The sequence below is a fragment of the Choloepus didactylus genome, chromosome 22, assembly GCF_015220235.1.
Source record: "Choloepus didactylus isolate mChoDid1 chromosome 22, mChoDid1.pri, whole genome shotgun sequence".
Lineage (NCBI taxonomy): Eukaryota > Metazoa > Chordata > Mammalia > Pilosa > Megalonychidae > Choloepus > Choloepus didactylus.
In genome coordinates, this window is record NC_051328.1 from 1,912,772 (window position 1) to 1,931,562 (window position 18,791).

The 18,791-nt window shown below is 38.5% G+C and overlaps 1 protein-coding gene across 1 annotated transcript in view; it reads right to left on the minus strand.

Annotated features, from left to right (window-relative positions):
• Positions 1 to 6,344: 6,344 nt before the first annotated feature.
• The window catches only part of LOC119518537 (histone-lysine N-methyltransferase SETMAR-like), a 54,348-nt gene continuing 41,901 nt past the window's right edge, over positions 6,345 to 18,791 (minus strand). Inside the window, exon 3 of the mRNA XM_037815734.1 lies at positions 6,345 to 7,362. Coding sequence (XP_037671662.1) covers positions 6,974 to 7,362 — 389 coding nt within the window. The 3' untranslated portion in view covers positions 6,345 to 6,973. The remainder of the gene's footprint in view (positions 7,363 to 18,791) is intronic.

Here is an 18,791-nt window from a genome sequence, read left to right on the forward strand (position 1 = left end):
TAGAAAAGGTGTTTTCCTTTTTTTTCAGCTAGCTCCTGGCATTCAAGGAAAGCCTTGTCATAAAACTAGCTGGATACATGATTTAGGAACAGACACCCTGGATTTAATTCCAGTGATAACACCTTAACATATCAAAATATCCAGGTTTCATCAAAAGATTACAAAACATGCAAAGAAAGAGAAAGCAATGGCCCACGTAAAGGAGAAGATTAATGCATTAGAAACCATCAATGAAGAGGACCAGACTTGGGATATACCAGACTTTTAAAAAACGGTCAAAAATACGATCAACAGCTAAAGGAAAATATAGACAAAGGACCAAAGGAAATCAGAAAAATGATACGTGAACACAAAGATAGTATCAATAGAGATATGGAAATTATGAAGAGGAACCAAACAGAGATGAAGACCACAGTAACAAATAAAAATTTCCTAGAGGGATTCAAAGCAGGTTGGAGCTGGCTTTGGAGCAAATTGCTACAGGGTATACTGTGTGAACACAGGCTCAGGCACAACAGAAACTTTCAGCAAATAACTGCTTTATTATTTACACAACACTAAGGGTCTAAAAGAGCAGGGGAAGAGATCCCACTATGGCCAGTCTCCTGAGAAGGAGAAAACTGCTCAGGTCAAGGTCAGCGGATAGCAGCTCTGCATGCCCCACTTCACATCAGAGGGGAGAGACAAACCTGGGCTGCCAAGGGCAGGGGGAATTTATTATACCCAGAGGGAAGGGCCCTGCCACTGAGACTTCCTGCCCTAATAAGCAGTTAAGGCTGTTTGTTCCCGGTTTCCGGGTTTGAGGTCTGGTTGGGCCTTTTCATTAGACCTAACATTTCCCCTCAGTTGTGGCGTGGAAACAGACTGAAACATCACCACACAACAGAAAAGGAGGCAGGGAGTAGGTGGGGGCTGGGTGATGGCTGCTGAGCATGTCAATCCAGCAGGGATGGAACATCCATGTGCCAACACCCAGCCATCACAGCATAACCACAGCTTCCTCTTCAACTCCAAAGCTTAGTTGGAATCCGGGAAGGCCGCCCTTATGGTAAAGTCAGGACAGCCACAAGAAGAGATCCTCTTCCGGCTTCTGGCCTTACCTGTCTTTCATATCCCGTATCTCCTTCTCCACAAATACTCACACTTTTGTTTTCACGTCTGGTTCCCCATCTTCAGTTCTAATAGTCTCCTGAATAATGAAAGCCTTGAATTAACCACAAGATCTGTCTGGGTGGCCTGGTTCCAGAACGAGAACAGAATTAAGAAGCCATGAGCCAGGGTAGTGTATGCTGGGCAGTGGAAGCCCCAACCTCATTGATCTCAGTTTGGAACCAGCTAGCCAACTCTATGGCATTTGTGGGGGGATTCTCAATCCCATTTATTGCCGTGCCCTTCCAACAGAGGATGGAGACAGCATGCCCCACGTTCCCCAGCCATGAGTAGGTACCTCTACCCACGCTGGTAGGGCAGGGGTGACCCCTCAGTTTAGTCCACAAAGCCACAAGTCCTGTGTTGCCCCAAATGCTCCTGTAGAAAAGGAATGCAAGAGTGATTAAAAAAAAAAGACCCATCAAAAAATCAACCACCTCCATTCTTCCCCATGTACCCTGCTCACTGTGCCAAAATCTGTGGAGCAAGTTGCTACACAGTATATCGTGGGAATACAGGTTCAAGCAAAACAAAAACTTTCAACAAATAACCACTTTATTACTTACACAGCACAAAGGATCCAAAAGAGCAGGGGAAAAAATCCCATCATGGCTGGTTTCCTGGAAAGGCCAAAATTGCCTGGATCAGTGTCAGTGGATGGCAGCTCTGCATGCCCCACTTCATATCGGAGGAGAGAGACAAATCCATGCTACCAAAGGTACAGTATTTATATGACCTAGTGAGGGGGCCCTTGCCCCTGAGATTTCCCACCCTCCTAAGTAGCTGGGACCGCATGTTACCAGTTTCCAGGTTTAAGGTCTGGTTGGGCTTTTAAATTAGACTGAACTTCTCTCCTGGGTTGTGGAATGGAACACACTGGAACATCATCACACAACAGAAAGGTGGTGGAGGGTAGGCAAGGGCTAGGAGATGGCCGCTGAGTGTGTGTCTGTGACTTCTCAAGCACTGGGAGAAGAAAGAGTCAGTGTACTTGAAGATAAGACAATTGAAACTATCCAGTCTCCAGAGCCTAAGGACCACATGGGACACCATCAAGCATATCAATATACGCATTATGGGAGTCCCCAAAGGAAAAGAGAGAATGGTACTGAGAGAATATTCAAAGAAATAATGGCTGAAACTTTCCAAAATTTAACAGAAGACATCAGTATATACATCCAAGATGCTCAATAAACTTGCAAACTGAATAAATCTGAATAGACACACAAGAAATACTATAATCAAACTGTTGAATGTCAAAGATAAAGAGAAAATTCTGAAAACTGTAAGAGAGATGCAACGTGTTACATACAAGGGAGCCTCAACAATACTAAACGCCAACTTCTCATCAGAAACCACGGAAGAAAGGCGGCAGTGGGATGACATATTTCAAGTGTTAAAAGCAAAACTGCCTACCAAGAATTCTACCCAGCAAAACTGTCTTTCAAAAATGAGGGACAGACTAAGATATTCCCAGATAAACAAAAGCTGAGGGAGCTCATCACCACTAGACGAGCCCTACAGAGATGCTAAAGGGAATTCTGCAGGTTGAAAGGAAAGGATAAAAGACAATAGATCAAAGCTACATGAATAAATAAAGATCTCTGGTAAGGATAAAAACATAAATATAAATGCCAGTACTTTGGGTTTATAACATCACTTCTTCACTTACTATAGGATCTAAAAGGCAAATACATAAAATGTAATGATAAATCAGTGGTTTTGGACTCAGTGTATAAACATGTATTTGTATTTAGAACTACATGTAGGTGGTGGCACAGAGGAGTATAGGAACACTATTTGTATATATTATTGAAGTTAAATTGAAACGCAGCCTGGGAACAAAGGACCAACAGACACCAGCCACGTGCCTTCCCAGCTGACACAGATGTACCAGATGCCAATTGGCCTTCCTTCAGTGAAAGTATCCTCTTGTTGGTGCCTTAGTTTGGACACTTTTATGGCCTTAGAACTGTCAATTTGTAACCTAATAAATCCCTTTATAAAAGCCAATCCATTTCTGATATTTTGCATAACAGCAGCTTCAGCAAACCAGAACAATATCAAAGCAAACAAGATTTTTACAGATTTGGGATGTTAAATTTAACCACAAAGAAAATGTCAATATGCATTTTCATAGAGACAAAAATTAGAGTTCAGATTGTCATGGGCAGGGGGCAGGAAGAATGAAGAGTTAATACATAATGGATATGGGGTTCCTGTTTGGGAAGATGGGAAAGTTTAAGTAATGGAAGTTGGTGGATAACCTAACATTGTGAATGTGATTAATCCCACTGAATGGTATGCTTGAGAGTGGTTAAGATGGGAAATTTTATGGTGTATATATGTTCCCACAATGAAAACAACGGAAAAGCAACTAAAGAGACAAGGGAAATTAAATATAATATATAATCCTGGATAGATTCAAATAAAGGAGGAAAAAAGGCTTATAAAAGACATTATTAGGAAAGGTGAAAAACTGGAATATACTGTAAGCTTTGTATCACTGTTAAAGTTCTTAAACTGTATAAATAAGTGAATATCCTTGGTGTTAGGAAATGTACATGATGGTTTTAAGTGTACAAGGAGTATGACGTACAACCTATACTCGTGTCTAGAAAAGAGATTTATAAATACTCAGATGGACAGCAAGACAGGTAGATAGACGGATTTATAGATGGATAGATGCAATGATGAGGCAAATGAGGCAAAATGTTAAAATGAGTAGATCTCTGAGTATTTGGGGGTGGGGTTTGGGGTATATTGGAGTTCTCTGTATGTGGTTTGTATTAGTTTTGCAACTGTCCTGTACATTTCAAAGTTTAAAATAAAAAGGTTTTTTAAAGTACCCACATTGAGATAACACTTCATGCCCCCCAGGATGGCTATTATTAAAACAACAGAAAATAAGAAGTGTTTGGGAGGATGGTGTCTTAGTTTTCCAGCTACGATCACAAATACCACAAAATGGGTTCCCTTAAGCAGACAGGAATTTATTGGCTCCTGGTTTTGAGGCACCAGCAAGCCAGTGCCTTTCTCTGAAGACTGTGCTCTCGTGGTGCTGACTGCTGGCGATCTCTGAGTCTCTTGCTTTTCTGTCTTACGGCAATATGCATGACAATGGCATCTCCTTCTCTTCCAGCTTCCACCCAAGGCTTTATCTCTGTCTGATTTTCATTCTGCCTATAAAGGACTCAGTAATACAAATTAAAGTCTAACTCAATTCAGTTCACCATAACTTAACTGAAAATAACATCTTCAGAAGTCCTATTTACAATGGGTTCCCACCCACAAGAATGCATTAACATCAAAAACATGTTTTTTTTCTGGGATTCATAATTCAACTAACCACAGACGGGGAGAAATAGGAACCTTCATAAATCGTTGGTGGGGAAGTAAAACAGTGCAGGTGCTGTAGAAAAGTTTGGTGGTTCCTTAAAAAGTTGAACATAGAATTCCATATGACCTGGCAATCCCACTTCTACATATATATACAAAAGAACTGAAAACGGACTCAAACAGATATTCACACAATGCTCATATCAGCATTATTCATAATAGCCAAAACGTAGAAACAACGCAAGAGTCCATCAACAGATAAATGGATACACAAGATGTGTTACATCCATTCAATGGAATATTATCCAGCAATAAAAAGAAGTGAATACATGCTACAACATGGATGAACCTGAAAACATCATGTGAGCAAAATAAGCCAGGCACAAAAGGACAAATATTGTATGATTTCTCTTATAAGGAATACTTACCATAAGCAAATTCACAGAGATGGAAAGCAGGAGAGTAGTTACCAGGGGTTGGGGGGAGGAGGAAAGGGGAACTATTACTTAATAGCAAGTTTCTGTTTGGGATGATGAACATGTTCTGGAAATAGTGGTGAATGTTATACATTATAAACGTACTTAATGTCATGGAACTGTACATTTAAAAATGTTTAAAATGATCTTTATGTTGTATTTTACCATAATAAAAAAATTTAAAAAAATTTAAACACCAACACCATTCATTCTACAGAGACAGTAAACTACACAACACCAACTCCTTTCATGTTGGTCACGCCATTGCTCTGCCCTCTGGCCATCTGTGACCATTTAGCTTCATCCTGGTGTTGCCTTTTAAACAAAGTCCTTCCCACACTTCTGGTCTTAGCCTTGTTTCCCTACCATTCTGAGCTAGATCAGAAGCTTCACCGTGTGGGGGGAAAGGAGGAGCCACCAAAGGACCTGGTAGGCAGATTTGTTGACAAACCCAAGGACAGAGTAGTAAATGGGCAAGTGACTCCAGGCCAGGGCATCCAGCCAAGAGGGTAAGTCAGGGCTGAAAACAGCATAGGCTTTCCTCACCAAGTCTTGTGTCATGGTGCAGAGCAGCTTCTACACAAAGGAAGGGCACCTTTTTCTTTTTTGTTTTTAATTTGCACCAAAGCATCCTGTGCTATTAGCTAGCAGTAGTCCTGTTCCAAGGAGTTTATAGTCAGTTCTCCTTTAAGAGATTTTCATTTTATATCTCTCCAGGTAAAACACCTTCCAGGATGCCCTCCCCTCACCTTTTAGGCCTCCTTAACTCTCCTCTCTTCCATGAAATAGACTTATCAGATTATTACGAAGGAGAGAGGCAGGAGGAGGACCATCCCAGTATCTTTACCCCAACTTAATCTCTGGAGACCACAAAGAATAACTGCAATCTAGTTACGATGACATAAGGAGATCACTAATTATGGCCACCTACATTTTTTAAAAATCTAGGATTGGAATGGAAAGTACTGGAAAGAAAGGACTGGCTGTTCGTAACAGAAAAAATATTATCATTCAAAAGCATTCACTTGGCAACATCTACTGTGTACATATGCTTTTAGGTGTCAGAGAGAAACATGCTTTTCATTTCTTCATTCAAAACATTTGTTCTGAGAGCCCTAGGGCCTTTGTATAGGCTGCTCATCTCCCTGGAGCATTCTTTACTCAGATCTTTGCATGGCTGACTCCTAAGCCTCTTTCCTACACGAACACACTCTGGGCTGTTCTACATTACTCCAATGAAGAAGCCAAAAAACTCAGAGGCACCTGGTAGTTTTCCAGCATTCTAGGTACCTTTCAGTCTTGATGCTTTACCAAGCCTGGAAAGATATTAGATTGAAACCTATGAAACTGCCTTTTTTGTAGGTCAAAATGACAATGTTATACTTTCAAGAAATTTTTATTCAACCAAAATACTGTTAAGCATTAACCCACTTTCCCTAATGAGGTATTATTACCTATACCATATTTATAAAATTCAGCATTTTAAACTCCTAAAATTTAGTCAAATCCTTCTCAATTGGGGAATGTTCGGTTTCTTAGGCAGAGTTCCAAATGAGGAAAAAGGTGATAATATGTTGAAAAGAGGTCCAGTGAGTTTGATGGATGTGGCAACATTTCTTAGCTCAATTCAGTTAACTTTGCTGTGGTGGTCTGCATTGTCTGTGGTCAAATAATGTCATGGAAAAGTATGGGTCCATATCTGCTAACCAATGCAGAACACCTTCAGATCAATTTTTGATACATTATTTCAACTTCTTGACAGTAAGATGCTAAAAAGCAGCAATGAAATACTCTTTTTTGCAGACTACCATACAGTCACCAGAACATAGTTCGGTTCCAATGATAGTTTTGACATGTTTGGGGACTTCACCAACATCCAACCATTATCCTGATCACTTTCAACTGCCATACAGTTATCCATTTTTCATCATAGATTGTAATCCTCTCCAAAATAAGTCTTTGCTTTTTTTCAAATCTTAAAGGTTGAGCACATCTCTAACCAACTCAGTTTATGACCTTCCATCAGCTGGTGTGGTACCGACCCACATGTCCAATTTTTTCACCTTCCCTATTGCAGCCAGGTGTCGAGAAATTGTCGTAGCAGAAACTCCTAAGTCTGCTGCAAGGCCTCGAATTGCCATTTTGGGATTAGCTTCTACCATGGCTCGTAACTGATCTTCATTTAAAACAGATTTGGGTCTCCCACGAGGCTCATTTTTCAGACTCAGATCCCCAGAACGAAATTTTTCAAACCACCATCGGATAGTCCTTTCACTAACAGAGCCTTTTCCAAAGACAGAATTGATGTTTCTACTTGCCTCAGCTGCATTATGTCCCAGTTTAAATTCATATAAAAAAAGTATTCGCAAATCTTTCAAAGATATGGTATTGTTTACTTCTGTGGATAAAATAAACAAAAACTCAGTCATCAAGAAAATTGAATAGCATAATACCAATATGAATATTAAACAGCACAACTGAAAATAGGCCCAATATCAATTTTACCAATAATGGTCAATTTTCAATGGGTTAAATATCAGCAATTTCATCTGAAGGATAGATATCTTTATCACAGTACTCTGCTGCCATCAATTGATATCAGGTGGACGCTACTGTTAGCTCTTTTAGCTTTCCAGTAAGAATACAATTTCCAGTAATTTTATAAGCAAGAAGAAATGCTTTCAAATTAAAATATGAGATGAAAGTAGGTGTTGGAATAGCAGGAAGGAGGTTAATGACATGGTGGAACCATAACCTATAACATTCTTTGAAATTTGCTCTATAGCTACTACTTGAATTGTGCTTTGAAAGTCTTCACCTTTATATACCCTATATTTCATAATAAGGAAAGAACTGAAACTGTGGAAATGTAACCCATAACAATTTTTTTTAATTACCTATATAACTGCTTGTAGAGTTGTACATCCAAAGTTAACAGCTTTTTGTATGCATGTTTTATTTTACAATAATGGAAACAGCTGAAGTTGTGGAACTGTGACCCATGACACTCTTTGAAATTTGCTTTCTAACTACTTGTTAAATCATACTTTGAAAGTTATCACTGTTAGGTATTTATGTTAAAGTTCACAATAAAAAATGCATTAAAAATAAAAAAAAATAGAAAAAAACATTTATTGCAAGTGTAAAGTAAGTACTGGGAAAGTGAATAGCTTATTTTAGCTCCTGATATACTAAAAACCATTACCCTGTCACTCCTAAATGGAATGAATATGAGAGAGAAGGGCTTCCAGGCAATAAAACAGATTTAATTGGTGCAAGAAGCCACCCCTTCCACACCAGATATATAAACATACTAGTTTTTTTTTTAATTCTACATTTTGTCCCTTCTTCTTCCTCACTCTCTGACTCCTTAACTTTTTACACTTCAATAGCCCCCAGGCAAGAGCAGAATTAAAGCTGTTGAAGAGTAATTATCCAGATAATAGCCCAAAGCCCATCTTTAAATACTCTATTCAGACACTGACAAAATTTCCAGGCTGGGGAAAGGTTTTAAAAAGGGACTTCTTTTTTTTCTTTTCTTTTCTTTTTTATTTAAAAGTAACATAGGTGGCTTGAAAATTTACAGTAACATATGTGGTTATTTTCTATCAGACAGCCCAAGTTGAAGGTCTAGGTTATTCTTGGGAGGAGACAGAGTACCCAGAACTTCTTTGAATTCCAGATTCACTTCTGAAGAAAGTCTCCACCCGTCTTTAATTGGCAAGTCAAGCTGACCAAGGAATTAAGCTGGAATTACCTCAAAGAGGAGAGGGAAGAAGGGAATAGTGCCCCCAGGAGACAGCTGGAGTTCCAAGGATTGGGAGAGTGGAGGAGGTCTGGCTCAAATGGCAGCCCTCCTTCTGGGAACTCAGACCCCAGGGGCTGTAATTCAGAAACCAGCTTCAATCAGCCGTGCCCCAACAGGATCAGAGTCACCTGGAAAACTAAAGGCACTGTACCTCCTTACACTGGTGGGGAAGCTGTAGGCTGGCAAGCACCACCTGCTGGACAGGACAGAAAAGCACAAAGTCTAGAGGCTTCACAGGAGAGTCTCATTCTCAGAGAAACTCCTCCTGGGACCTGGACCTCTCTAGACTGGGAAAACCTAACTGAGGTCAACTAGATCTGAGGAGAGCCTCTCACAAAGGCTACACAGAGGCAGGGAAAGAAACAGAAAAACAAGAGGTGAAAATTCTAATCAACTAAATAGAACCTAAGTTAGAGGTCTAGAATGAGTTGAACTGAACACCAAAGATTAGAGAACAAAGCCAACCAACAAGAAAACCCTAGGTAAAAGGGTGAAAACAAGCTTCAGAATAAACTCATCAAGAAAATCAGATGCCTAGACAACTTAAAATAATGAGCCATACTAGGAAACATGAAAATATGGACCAGCCAAAGACACAACCTGATAGTTCAACCGAGATACAGGAGTTGAGGCAACTAATGCTAAATCAGTTCAATAAACTGAGGAAAAAACTAATTAAAGATGTTCAAACAAATCTCCTAAATCAATTCAATGACCTGAGGAAGACATGGCAAAAGAGATGAAGGATATAAAAAAGACACTGGAAGACCATAAAGAAGAATTTGCAAACTTGAAAAAACAAACGGCAAAACTTATGGGAATGAAGAGCACAATGGAGATGAAAAACACAATGGAGGGACCCAACAGTAGATTTGAACAGGAAGAAGAAAGGATCAGTGAACCGGAAGACAAGACATTTGAATTCCAACACACAAAAGAAGAGATGGTGAAAAAAATGGAAAAATACAAGCAAGGTCTTAGGGGGTTGAGTGACAACATGAAGTGCATGAATATAAGTGTTATGGGTATCCCAGATGGAGAAGAGAGGGCAAAAGGGGCAGAAAGAATAATGGAAGAAATATTCACTGAAAATTTCTCAACTTCTATGAAAGACAGAAAGTTACAGATTCAAGAAGTACAGCATACCCCAAACAGAATAGATCCCAACAGACCTACTCTAAGACACTAATGACCAGATTATCCAATGTCAAAGACAAAGAGAGAATTCCGAAAGCAGCATGAGAAAAGTGGTCCATCACATACAAGGGAAGCACAATAAGACTACGAACAGATTTCTCCACAGAAACCATGGAGGTGAGAAGACAGTGGTATGATATATTTAAGATACTGAAAGAGAAAAACTGCCAACAAAGAATTCTATATCTGGCAAAACTGTCCTTCAAAAACAAGGGAGAGATTAAAATATTTTCAGACAGACAGACACTGAGAGAGTTTGTGAATAAGAGACCAGTGGTACAAGAAATACTAAAGAGAGTGCTATAGGCTGATAGAAAAAGAAGAGAGAGGTTTGGAAAAGAGTGTAGAAATGAAGATTATCAGGAAGGGTAAAAGGAAAAAGAGGGAAAAATAAGATATGACATATAAAATACAAAATACAAAGTGGCAGAAGAAAGTACTGCCCTTACAGTAATAACACTAAATATTAATGGATTAAACTCTCCAATAAAAAGACACAGACTGGCAGAATGGATTAAAAAATGACCCATCTATACACTGTCTACAAGAAACTCACTTTAGACACAAGGACAAAAATAGGCTAAAAGTGAAAGGTTGGAAAAAGATACTTCACGCAAACAACAACCATAAAAAAAAGTGAAAGTAGCTATCAGACAAATTAATATCAGACAAATTAGACTTCAAAAGTAAATAACAGACAAATTAGACTTCAAAAGTAAATTTATATCAAATTAGACAAATTAGACTTAATTATCAGACAAATTAGACTTCAAAAGTAAAACAATTAAAAGAGACAAAGAAGGACACTATATATTAATAAAAGGGTCAATTCATCAAGAAAACATAACAATCATAAATATTTATGCATGAAGCCAGAGTGCACCAAAATTCATTAGGCAAACACTGAGAACACTGAAAGGAGAAGTAGATACCTCTACAATAATAGTTGGAGACTTCAATACACTGCTCTCATCAATGGACAGAACATCTAAGAGAGGATCAATAAAGAAATGGAGATGTTGAATTGCATGATAAATGAACTAGACTTTACGGACATTTATAGAACGCTACTCCCCACAACAGCAGGATACACTTTTTCTCAAATGCTCATGGAACATTCTCTAGGATAGACCACATGTTGGGTCACAAAGCAAGTCTCAACAAATTTAAAAATACTGGTATTATACAAAAGACTTCCTTGGACCAAAATGGAATGAAGCTGGAAATACATAACAGGCAGAAGGTCGTAAAATTCACAAATATATGGAGGCTAAACAACACCCTCTTAGAAAACCAGTGGGTAAAAGAAGAAATTATAAGAGAAATTAGTAAATATCTTGAAACAAATGACAATGAAAACACAACATACCAAAACTTATGGGATGCAGCAAAGGCAGTGCTGAGAGGGAAATTTATTGCCCTAAATGCCTATATTAAAAGACAAGAGAGAGCAAAAATCAAGGAATTAACTGTTCACCTGGAGGAACTAGAGAAAGAACAGCAAACTAACCCCAAAGCAAACAGAAAGAAAGAAATAACAAAGGCTAGAGCAGAAATAAATGAAACTGAGAAGAGGAAAAAATAGAGAGAATCAACAAACCAGAAGTTGGTTCTTTGAGAAAATAAAATTGATGGATCCCTAGTTAAACTAAAAAAATAAAAAATAAAAAAGAGACAGAGAGTGAATGCCAATAAATACAATCAGAAATGGAAAAGGAGACATAACTACTGACCCTGCAGAAATAAAGGAGATAATAAGAAGATACTATGAGCAATTATATGCTAATAAACTAGACAACTTAGACAAAATGGATAGCTTCCTAGAAAAGCATAAACAACCAACACTGACTCGAGAAGAAACAGATGACCTCAACAAACCAATCACAAGAGATTGAATCAGTCATCAAAAACTCCCAAAAAAGAAAAGCCCAGGACCAGATGGCTTCACATTTTAATTCCACCAAGAATTACAGAAAGAATTAGTACCAATCCTGCTCAAACTCTTCAAAAGAACTGAAGAGGAGGGAAAACTACCTAACTCATTCTATGAAGCCAACATCACCTTAATACCAAAATCAGACAAAATACAACAACAAAAAATTACAGACCAATCTCTTTAATGAATATAGATGAAACATCCTCAACAAAATATTCACAAATGAAATCCAGCAGCAGATTAAAAGAATAATACACCACAACCAGGTAGGATTTATTCCAGGTATGCAAGGCTGGTTCAATACAAGAAAATCAATTAATACACCACATTAATAAATCAAAGCAGAACCACATGATCATCTTGACCGATGCACAAAAGTCATTTGACAAAATTCAACATCCTTTTTTCTTTTTTTAACTCATTTTTATTGAGATATATTCACATACCATACAATCATCCAAAGTGTACAATCAATTGTTCACAGTACCATCATATAGTTGTGCATTCATCACCCCAATCTATTTTTTGCACATTTTCCTTTATCGGAAAGAGTGAAAAAAAAATAAAAATAAAAGTAAAAAAGACCACCTAAACCATCCCCCCCACCCTATTTTTCATTTAGTTTTTTGTCCCCACTTTTCTACTCATCCATCCATACACTGGATAAAAGGACCACGATCCACAAGGCATTCACAATCACACTGTCACCCATTGTAAGCTGTATTGCTATACAATTATCTTCAAGACTCAAGGCTAGTGGGTTGCAGTTTGATAGTTTCAGGTATTTATTTCTAGCTCTTTCACTGCACTAAAACCTAAAAAGGGTTATCTATATACTGCATAAGAGTGCCCACCAGAGTGAACTCTCGAATCCATTTGGAATCTCTCAGCCACAGAAACTCTGTTTCCTTTTGCATCCCCCTTTTGGTCAAGAAGATGTTTTCAATCCCATGGTGTTGGGTCCAGATTCATCCCTGGGAGTCATAACCTGTTTCCAGGGAGATTTACACCCCTGAGAGTGAGATCCCACGTAGCGGGGAGGGCAGTGAGTTCACCCGCCAAGTTGTCTTAGCTAGAGAGAGAAGGCCACATCTGAGCAACAAAGAGGGGAGACTCTTAGGCACAATTAGAAGCAGGTTTAGCCTCTCCTTTGCAGTAATGAGCCTCATAAGGGCAAGTCCCATTATACAGGGCTCGGTACATCAAACCGTCAGTCCTCAATGTTTGTGAGAACATCAACAACCCAGGTGAGGAAGCCAACACCTCTGCATTTTCTCCCAGCTCCTCAGGGTGGGGGTGGAGGGCTGCCCATATGTTTTTATTCTCTGCCCAAATTACTCTGGGATCAACATCCTTTCTAAATGAAAGCACTTCAAAGGATAGGAATAGAAGGGAACTTTCTGAATATGATAAAGGCAATATATGAAAAACCCACAGCTAACATCATACTCAATGGGGAAAGATGGAAAGCTTTCCCTCTAAGATCAGGAACAAGACAGGGATGCCCACTGTCAACACTGTTATTCAACATTGTGCTTGAAGTTCTAGCTAGAGCAATTAGGCAAGAAAAAGAAATAAAAGGCATCTAAATTGGAGAGGAAGAAGTAAAACTTTCACTGTTTACAGATGACATGACTCTATATGTAGAAAATCCAGAAAAATCTACAGCAAAGCTACTAGAACTAGTCAATGAATACAGCAAAGTAGCAGGCTACAAGATCAACATGCAAAAATCTGTAGTGTTCCCATACACAAGTAATCTGCAACAAGAGGAGGAAATCAAGACAAATAAATTGCATTTACAATAGCAACCAAAAGAGTTAAGTATTTAGGAATAAACTTAACCAAGGCCACAAAAGCCCTTCATATAAAAAACTACAAGAAACTGCTAAAAGAAATTGAACTGGACCTAAAAAAACGGAAGAACATACCATGTTCATGGATTGGAAGACTAAATACAGTTAAGATGGCATTTCTACCTAAAACAAAGTATAGATTCAATGCAATTCCAATTAAAATCCCAACAACATACTTTGCAGAAACAGAAAAACCAATAACCAAATTTATTTGGAAGGGCAAGGTACCACGAATAGCCAAAAATATCTTGAGAAAGAGGAACGAACTGGGAGGTCTCACACTACCTGACTTTGAAACACATTGCAAAGCTACTGTGGGCAAAACAGCACGATACTGGCATAAGGACACATATACCGACCAATGGAATCAAATCGAGTGTTCAGAAATAGACTCTTGCACCTATGGACAACTGATCTTTGATAAGGCAGTCAAGCCAAAACAACTGGGACAGAGCAGCCTCTTCAATAAATGGTGTTTGGAGAACTGGATATTCATTTCCAAAACAATGAAAGAGGACTCCTATCTCACACATTATACAAAAATTAACATGAAATGGATCAAAGACCTAAACATTAGCTCTAAGACCACAAGATTCTTAGAAGAAAATGTAGGGCAATATCTTAAAAGATCTTGTAGTATGAGGTGGTTTCCTAGACCTCAGACCCAATGCGCGAGCAACCAAAGAACAAATACACAAATGGGATCTCTTCAAAATTAAACACTTTTGTACATCAAATGACTTTGTCAGAAAAGTAAAAAGGCAGCCTACGCAATGGGAGATAATATTTGGAAATCACATATCAGATAAGGTTTTCATATCCCAGATATTTAAAGGGATCGTACAACTCAACAACAGAAAGACAAACATTCTAATTAAAAAATGGGCAAGAGACATGGACAGACACTTTTCTGAAGAGGAAATACAAATGGCTCAAAAACATGAAAAAATGCTCAATCTCACTGGCTATTAGGGAAATGCAAATCAAAACCACAATGAGACATCATCTCACACCTACAAGAATGGCCACTATCCAAAACACAGAAAATTACAAGTGCTGGGGAGGAGGTGGAGAAAGAGGCACACTTATTCATTGTTGGTGGGAATACAGAATGGTGCAGCAACTCTGGAAGACAGTGTGGGGGTTCCTCAGGAAGCTAAGTATAGATTTGCCATATGACCCAGCTATTCCATTGCTAGGTATATATTCAGAGGAACTGAAAGTTAAGACATGAATGGACATTTGTAAACTGATGTTTATTGCGGCATTATTCACGATTGTCAAGAGATGGAAACAGCCCAAATGTCCATCAACAGACAAGTGGATGAACAAACTGTGGTATATATACACGATGGAATATCATGCAGCTGTAAGACATAACAAAAACATGGAACATATAATAACATGGATGAACCTTGAGGACATTATGTTGAATGAAGTTAGCCAGAAATAGAAGGACAAATACTGTATGGTCTTATTAACATGAACCAACATTATTACCAAACTCTGAGAGTTAAAAGCTGATAACTCAATCTATCAGGAGATAGAAAGAGGGCAGAAATTTGGATTTTGATGCTGAAGGACTACAGAATGTTCAGCAGGGTTGACTGTATAGATCCTGAAATAGACAGCATTAATACTGTGTGATGGTAACACAATATTGTAAGTACACTGAACAAAGACGTCTGTGAGTAAAGCTGAAAGAGGTGAGATAGGGGCATACACAACACCAGAGGTAAAGACAGATGATAAAGACTGGGACTGTGTAACAGCAAAAATTGGAGTGGGAGAACAAATGAATGTCAACCATGCAGAGCGTTGAAAAAGGGATGGTATTGCAGAAAAAACATCATCAAAGCAATCTGGAGTCTATGATCAACAGTAACATTGTAATATGCTTCCATTAAATGTAACAAAGGCAATATACCAAAGCTAAATGTGTATGAGAGGGGGATATAAGGGATATACATTCTTGGTAGTCGCATTGCTGTCTCTCCTTACTATTATATTGTATTGTGTGACATTTCATTTTTATTTTTCTTATCTTTTTTTATCATTCACTAAGAAAAAAAAAACTTTTTTTCATAGTAAGCAATATGTTCAAGTGCTGACTGTGGTGATAAATGTACAACTATATGATGATACCGTGAACAACTGATTGTACACTGTGGATAATAGTATCGTATGTGAATATATCTCTATAAAATTGTAGGAAAAAATAGGGATAAAGTTGCTAGAGAAAACATGGAGAGAGGATGTACCTATTTACTGTTGATGAGGAGGCAGAATGGTGTAGCCTTTCTGGAGACCAGTGTGGTGGTTCCACAAGAAGCTAAGTATGTGGGTGCTACAAGGTCCTGCAACCTCATTATGGGGCATGAACTTGGAAGATCTGAGAGCAGAGACATGAATGGACATTTGCACACTGGTGTTTATGGAGGCAGTGTTCGTGATCTGCAATGGGTGGGGGTGGTCTAAGGGTACAACGACTGAGGAACAGAATGGTGAACTGTAGTGCACACATACAATGGAATATTGAGCAGCTATGAGAAGGAGTGAAGCTGGCAGACATGCAACGAGGTGAATGGATCCTGTAGACAGCATTTTGAGTGAAGTACACCAGAAACAAAGGCCAACACTATGGTGCCTCACCAATATGGACTAACTACAATGTGTAAACTCAGAATGGAATCTTAGAGCACAGCCCATCAGGGGAACGATTATTGTAATGGTCCCTAGATTGTAAGCTCTTACAGCAGTCAAATCTATTCCTGAATTGTAATGACTATCGGCAAACTCTGAGAAGGTGATCTCATTGTGTATAACCTGATGGATCTCTGGAACGTTGAGTATCCATGTGACACCTGAAATTCAGAGCTACAGCTCAGCAGATATGAATGTTAGCACATAAGTAATTGTTAAAAAAAAAAAAAAAAAGCTAAAAAAGTGCCCAGACTTCAATTACAGATATGAATGAAAGAGATCTGGTTAAGACTAGGGCAAATCGGGCCAAAGGGTAAAGGTCGAAACTGGCTGTGTTTTAAAACTTCAACTACCATGTGAGACCAAGGGAAGAGATGTTTATTTGGTGCAGGATCTATATTTTCTAAACAATATAACTTCTACAGTCAGTCTGTTCAAACACCATAATTAGAATTTTGAATAGGAAGTGAGATAGTGTAGGTTTGTATAGGTTAGAGTGAAATAGCAACACAACCTAAAGTAATTTGGGCAGAGAATAAAAATATATACACAGGGCCCCCCTGAGGAGCTGGGGGAAAATGCAGAAGTGTTGGACTTCCTCACCTGGATTATAGCTGATGTTCTCACAAACATTGAGGACTGACGGTTTGGTATGCAGAGCCCTGTATCTTGGGGCTTGCCCTTATGAAGCTCGTTACTGCAAAGGAGAGGCTAAACCTGCTCATAATTGTGCCCAAGAGTCTCCCGTCTTTGTTCCTCAGATGTGGCCCTCTCTCGCTAGCTAAGACAACACAGCAGATGAACTCACTGCCCTCCCCTCTACATGGGATCTGACTCCCAGGGATATAAAATCTCCCTGGCAACATGGGATATGACTCCCAGGGATGAATCTGGACCCGACATCATGGGATTGAAAACATCTTCTTGACAAAAAGGGGGACGTGAAATGAAATGAAATAGTTTCAGTGGCTGAGAGATTCCAAATGGAGTCGAGAGGTCACTCTGGTGGACATTCTTATGCACTATATAGACAACCCTTTTTAGGATTTAATGTATTGGAATAGCTAAAAGTAAATACCTCAAACTACCAAACTCCAACCCACTAGCCTTGACTCCTGAAGACGACTGTATAACAATGTAGCTTACAATGGGTGACAGTGTGATTGTGAAAACCTTGTGGATCGCACTCCCTTTATCCAGTGTATGGATGAGTAGAAAAATGGGGACAAAAACTAAATGAAAAAAAGGGTGGGATGGGGGGATGATTTGGGTGTTCTTTTTTACTTTTATTTTTTATTCTTATTATGATTCTTTCTTGTGTAAGGAAAATGTTCAAAAATAGACTGGGGTGATGAATGCATAACTATATGATGGTACTATAAACAGTTGATTATATAACATGGATGACCGTATGGTATGTGAATATATCTCAATAAAACTGAATTTAATTTAAAAAAAAAAAGATACAACCAAAAAATAATTGAAACACAAACTTGTTTTAGCTGAGTCCAAAAGCAAAAAAGGATAATCTAACAGATGCATAAAAAAGGGGGTGGGACAGGGGTTTGGGGGAGGGGAGGGTGAGTCAAAGTCATAGTGGTAAATGGACACATGAATAGAAGAATACATATTCCAGAATTACAAATATGGAACAGTCTGAAACAGTCATTTAAAATAGGTATGCTTAAAATATTCAAAGAGAAACACACATACATTGTGGTACTGTGAACAACTGATTGTACGCTTTTGTAAGACTGCATGGTATGTGAATATATCTCAATAAAAATGAATTATTAAAATAAAAATAAAAAAAATAAGAGAAACATATAAAAATAGAATCCATTAGGTCTATTAGGCAAGAGGGCCACTGGAAAAAAAAAACCCACATTGCATATAAATGTCATGTCTCTTCAGTCTCCTGTATTGTGGCAGTTCTTCAATTTTTCCTTGTTTTTCATGACCTTGACTCTTTTGAAGAGTACAGTGGTACTTGCCTAATGGTGATTTTCTATTTACCCCCATTCCTTCTACATTTATTAATTGGAATTCTACTGTAAGGAAAAGCCATCCCTCTGCCCCATTTACTTAATTATATCAGTATGGACTCATAGATATTTACTTTATTCTACCGATTATAATCCAATGATAATTATTTATTTTATCATTCAAACTGTTTCAGCTCTGGCCATTAGGAACTCCTTCAGGTTGGCTTCCAAGTTATTTGGATGTGCTCCCATCCTGTTTTTGGTTTCTTTTTCTTCTTAGCATTTCCTCATTTCTGGCACCTTAAAATGTTCCAGGCTCTTGCTGCCCTGTCACAGTCCTGA